Source organism: Nicotiana tomentosiformis, chromosome 6 (genome assembly GCF_000390325.3).
Source record: "Nicotiana tomentosiformis chromosome 6, ASM39032v3, whole genome shotgun sequence".
Lineage (NCBI taxonomy): Eukaryota > Viridiplantae > Streptophyta > Magnoliopsida > Solanales > Solanaceae > Nicotiana > Nicotiana tomentosiformis.
Window position 1 is genome coordinate 133778909 of NC_090817.1, and position 5495 is coordinate 133784403.

The following is a 5495-nucleotide window of genomic DNA, read 5'->3' on the forward strand; positions in this document are numbered from 1 at the left end:
AACTTATAAAAAAAGGACAATCGACGAAAATTTCATGGCTGGATCAGACGCCTAAGTTCACGGTGGCTCGACCAGTATGGGCTAGATTGGCCATTTTCTAACTTTTAACGTTAGAATACTGGAAACGGATAATCTGTAAATAACATGTACTGGGGGAAAAAGGTTTTGTTTGCCGTTAGTTTTCAAACATTGACCAACGGTAGGATGTATTTTGCTCATTGTATTAAACTTTAGGATGTTTTGTGTTCATATAAATATTTAAAGGATGAAATTTAAGTTTGAGAGAGTATATTTTAGGATTGTTTTGGTCCAAAACTCGTCATTCAAGTCAACACATCGATTTGGTTACGCGATTTTCTTCTTCCTCGTCGACGTCGCGCTGTTTACTTGACTTTACCAGTTTTCCGTTACCCATTTCACACGTCGATTCAGTCCATCATTATGTTTCTCGAATTCTAAAAGCTCCTTTGATCGAACTCAAATCATCTAATGCAGAAATAACTTTTCAGATCTGGTTTATCTCTTATCGAAACCAATTGAATAATGGGCCAAGAAGGTACGCTTTTACTTGATGGCCAACTTCAGAGAGAGAAGAAGACAAAAAACAGAATCTTGGGTCTGATTTTAAGGCCATTTTATTGGTTAGGAAAGTTAAGTGAGGAGCTGCACTGGAGCTTCGTGTCAGCTGTGGTAATTGTGTATGGAATAAATCAGGGAATGAGTTTAGGTTTGAGCAAGATTAGTACACAGTATTATATGAAAGATGAACAGAAGTTACAGCCATCTGAAGCCCAAATTTATTTTGGAATTATTCAATTGCCTTGGGTTGTTAAGCCTCTTTGGGGTCTTTTAACTGACACTCTTCCTATTTTAGGATACCGGAGACGACCGTATTTCATGCTTGGTGGTAAGTTCATCATTTGCAAATTGAATTAACGGCTAGTATGATTAGTTTACTTCAATACATTAGCTGCTGCCTGCTAGCTTTAATGACTTTAGTTATGTTTCTATATATATTTTTCTGTTCTTTGTTACATGTTTGTTAAAATTAATCTTAAATTTTGACCATGCAATCCTTTTTTTCTCATTCCCTTTTTCAAGTAAGCTGTGAGCACTTGGGTTTGTTTGCTTAGAAAGCTTCTAAATCAATTAAAAACCACATGTTTTTCTTAGTTCTGTTTCTTGTTTCAGAATTCAACTATGTTTTTATCCTTTGTAAAGTAATGACAATATGATGGCATTGAAATTTGAATCACCATTAAGCATAAGCAACGGCATCAAATTAAGATCAAGCGTGAGGAACAACTGAAATTCCTAGTGTGCTTGGGGTTTCTTATGGCTGTAAAGCTTTATTTGAGATCTGAATCGTTTATTAAGCTATTAATCTTCATTACAAATATGAGTTGACTAATCCTTGGTTTTCATTTTTAAATTTCCTCCCTGTGATACACCAAGGAGCTCCAATCTTGTCCCAAACTGCCATCATTTTGATGATATGAGTTGTTCATACTAGCTGTACAATAGTAACCGTTGGTCTTTAGAAGCTGGTCCATTTCTGGAAACCATGGCAGTAATGAGCCTTTGGTATCTAACAATATGATGTTACTGGGAGATGGAAGAATATTTATGTGTTATTCCAATAGTGACATTGTGACAATTCTTCTTACGTTCATATGGTGATTTTCTCGTTAATTAGAGAAACATTGGGAGATAGAGGCACCAGTGTTTGTTCAAGGAATTCAAAAGGATCAGTAAGAAGATTATTTGCTTTCCTGTTCTTTTGTAGTCCAGCTCAAGGGAGGCCCCTAAAATTTTGAATGCTAGAATCATTGCTCTCTCACTGAGGTCAGACTGGTTCTAGTTTTAAGGAACTTGCTCATGGCAGTTGTGTAGTTCAAAAAATAAGATTATTTGTCCAAGTCATCTGTTCTCTGGGATGAAAATGATAAGAATAGTTTAGAGTACATCTGAAGGCCTTCTTTCTTAATGAAGAATACCGGGGAAGACCTTTTCTGTATTTTTTTTTTTTAAAAAAAGGGAAAGCAATAGATATGATAGTGAGGAAGGCATAGGGGAGGAAGGAGGATGAGATTGAAAGAAGACATACTGAATATGTAACTTGCTATGGTTCGCGGGTCCAGAATGAGTTTGCTATTTGCAGACTGACCTAAAATGTAAATTCTGTATGTGTAGCTTCTTTACATCATAGATTAATATATATTAAGATATAGAGAATTTGGAAGGCTTAATACAGGATATTATTAAGAAAGAAAATTGGGTTCACATTTTTCTTAATCCAAGTTGAATTTAGAAACAAGAATTGGTATTACATTTTAAAACAAAAGGATCGCAACATGGATTGCTAAAATTTGCTATACCAGTCCGCTACTTGTATCACCTATGGATAGAAATGAGCCGAACTCGCAAAGACCGGAGGTTAGTGCATCATAGTAACTACGATAATATTTTGGTGGTCGAACAGTTATATAGTGACGAAAAGAAAAACGCTAACACCAGAAAGGGGGAGAAAAGTCAGTGGCTCATGGAGCAAAGGATATCAGTTCTTTTTTGTCAAGAGTTATTCTCCTCTCTTTCTTCTACTCACTTTCTGCTTAATTGATTTGTGAAAATGGGGTTTAGTTGTTCATATTTGGCAACACCTTCACTTAGTTTTTGGTTTTGTATGAGGGTAATGCCACCCTTCCATCACATTTGCAACTAACAAATTAATATATGCGCCAAACACAAAGTGCGGGGATATAAGTTCATATCTGGGTGCTTATATGCTTGTGGGGACATAAACAGACTTCATTAGCCATTACATTCCACAAAACATGGCCTTGAACACATGAAAATATGCAAAATCTTGTCACGGCCATTTAATATAAGAAAGTCTACCATAGAAAAGAGAGAAATAAAGTTCCAAAATCTTTATTTTCTGTCAAATCAGCTGAGGTGCTAGACTGTCACCGCAATCGAAAGTGAGTTCTGACAATATTGAATTCTCTAATTGCGGTTTCTATTTTCGCATCTATTTTGCTAGTATGAATTTCAGTTACATCATGTGTGAGTAATGAGTTAATTGCTTTTTTGAAATTGTTGTATGTTCGATAACTTATCTCCTGCAAAATAGGGCCTCTTAACATTCAGTGGAGAATGGGGAAAACTAAATTTTGTGAAGTCTCCAAAGCATGGAGGGAAACACTCAAGTGGGCTGATCTAGTTGCTCTATGGTCAAATTATGTAAAGCCAAGTGTGAAGGATGAAATTGATAAGCACAAAGAACCACATCTACTCTTTTTGTCATATATGGGGAATCAAAAGAAAACTATCCTTTGTGCCTTTTCATGTTTTTTTTCCAGCTGGTATTATGAAAACTTTAACAAATGGATTAATTTGATGTAGCTTGTTTAACAATCTGTTGCATTCAGTAGTCTCCAACTTCCAGCTGCCGTGTAATTGACGTTGCAAATAAAAAATCATTCTTTTGACTTACCTCCCTTTGTTCTTTAGGTTTCATTGGTGTTGTTGCCATGCTTAGTCTGTCAATCAACCAGAACTTACACCTTGCATTTGCTTTGTTGTGCCTAATGGCTGGCAGTGCGGGAGTGGCAATAGCAGATGTGACTATTGATGCATGTGTGACAGAGAACAGCATAAGCCATCCTTCTCTTGCCAGTGACATGCAAAGCTTGTGTGGTCTGAGCTCTTCAGTGGGGCAACTGATAGGGTTCGGAATCAGTGGTTTTTTGGTTCATCTAATTGGATCCAAGGTTTGTTGATTGAGTTATTTGCTATCTTTTTTTTTTTTCTGGAAGTAGTATTCTTTCTGCTTTTGGTTGAGGTTTGCGAATTGATCAAATCATTTTGTCAAGCCTGAGGCTCATTACATGAAAATTAGGGCATTACTATCTCAATAAGATTTTCTTACTTCCTGAATCATATCAGTAACTTAAGCTACTTTAGGTTACTTTTAGATCATAACCATCATGCTTCATGATTAGCTGACTGTTTCAATACCAGTCACTGCTTTGATGTCGCTGATATATTTTCTTGTCTACTGATAACTCTGACAGGGAGTGTTTGGAATTTTAAGCATCCCTGCTGGTCTGGTCATTTTGGTAGGAATGATGTCACGTGAAACATATGTACCCAACGTTGCATATAAGCGGGTAAGTCGCCTTCGCCACTTTAGGGATCCTTATTATCTTTCGTATTTGTCTCATATATGTATGTTTCTGAGACAGGTAAGTCAAAAGTTCTCTGATGCTGGTAAAGCTATGTGGATGGCACTGAAATGCCAGAGTGTTTGGAGGCCATGTATATACATGTACGTTTCTCTTGCATTGAGTTTTCATATTCACGAGGGAATGTTTTACTGGTATACAGATGCAAAGGATGGACCGTCTTTTTCAAAGGTATTTGAATTATATCTCTACAACCTATTGTGGATAACTTTGAAAATGACTCAAGACCTAACTTCCTGCTCATTATTTAAAATTGGTCATTCTTTTCTTTTCGAGTTGGAAAACTATCTTAACACAAGACGTCTGAATATAATTGCCATGGGTTGTGCAGGAGATGGTAGGGTCCATTTCTTCTGTTGGTGCGGTGGGCTCTCTTCTTGGTGTTCTCCTTTACCAGAATGCCTTTAAAAACCATCCTTTCCGTAGCGTACTTTTCTGGACTCAGTTACTGTATGGTGCTTCAGGGCTGGTAGACTTAATATTGGTTTCACGTGTAAACTTAAAATTTGGTATCCCTGACTATGTTGTTGTTGTAAGCGATGCAGCATTTTCTCATATGATCGGGCGTCTCAAATGGATGCCTCTTCTTGTACTCAGTTCAAAGCTTTGCCCCTCAGGCATTGAAGGAACCTTTTTTGCTTTGCTAATGTCAATCGATCATATTGGTATGCTCACAGCATCCTGGGGCGGAGGCCTCTTACTTCATACCTTCAATGTTACAAGGACACAATTTGACAACCTTTGGATAGTGATAGTGATCCGGAGCTGTTTAAGAATCCTTCCAGTTTGCATTCTTTTTCTAGTACCAAGCAGTGATCCGAATGCTTCTATTCTACCAACTGAGATGTTGAAGAGTAAAAAGGGTGACGATATTGTTGAAAATCAGAATATGGAAATGGCTTCTCTTGTGAGCAGCCTTGACCAGCATTTAGCCGATACATGAGTGCAAATCACAAAACTGGAAAAGTGTACTCCAGTTTGAAACTTATTTTCTCTCCTATGCCGCTGAATTTTGATGCAGCATGACAGAAATTATACAAGATGGGATGTACCAGCTTTCTGGTAAAAAGAAGTTGAGCTGACTGACCATAGTTATTCATCCGGCAAGTCTTACGTTTGATGTATTCCTCCATAATACTTCAGAAAGAATGACCTCGTGAAATTATATGTACGAGTAGTTGTAGTTCTTGGAATCTTGTTCAGACATTGAAATGTGCTATAGTACAGTTGGCTCTGGTCTTGCCGTGA

The 5495-nt window shown here is 37.2% G+C and overlaps 1 protein-coding gene across 2 annotated transcripts; it reads left to right on the forward strand.

Annotated features, from left to right (window-relative positions):
* Nucleotides 1-298: 298 nt before the first annotated feature.
* On the forward strand, nucleotides 299-5495 carry LOC104103699 (probable folate-biopterin transporter 3). Of its 2 annotated transcripts, XM_009611622.4 has the most exons (6): nucleotides 299-907; nucleotides 3134-3365; nucleotides 3602-3773; nucleotides 4077-4172; nucleotides 4248-4418; nucleotides 4579-5495. In XM_009611622.4, the coding sequence occupies exons 1-6, from the start codon at nucleotides 544-546 to the stop codon at nucleotides 5188-5190; spliced, it is 1647 nt and encodes a 548-aa protein (XP_009609917.1). In that variant the 5' UTR covers nucleotides 299-543; the 3' UTR covers nucleotides 5191-5495. The 2 variants fall into 2 exon arrangements, with proteins under 2 accessions (XP_009609917.1, XP_009609918.1); XM_009611623.4 differs by lacking the exon at nucleotides 3134-3365 and having other exon boundaries at nucleotides 301-907; nucleotides 3514-3773.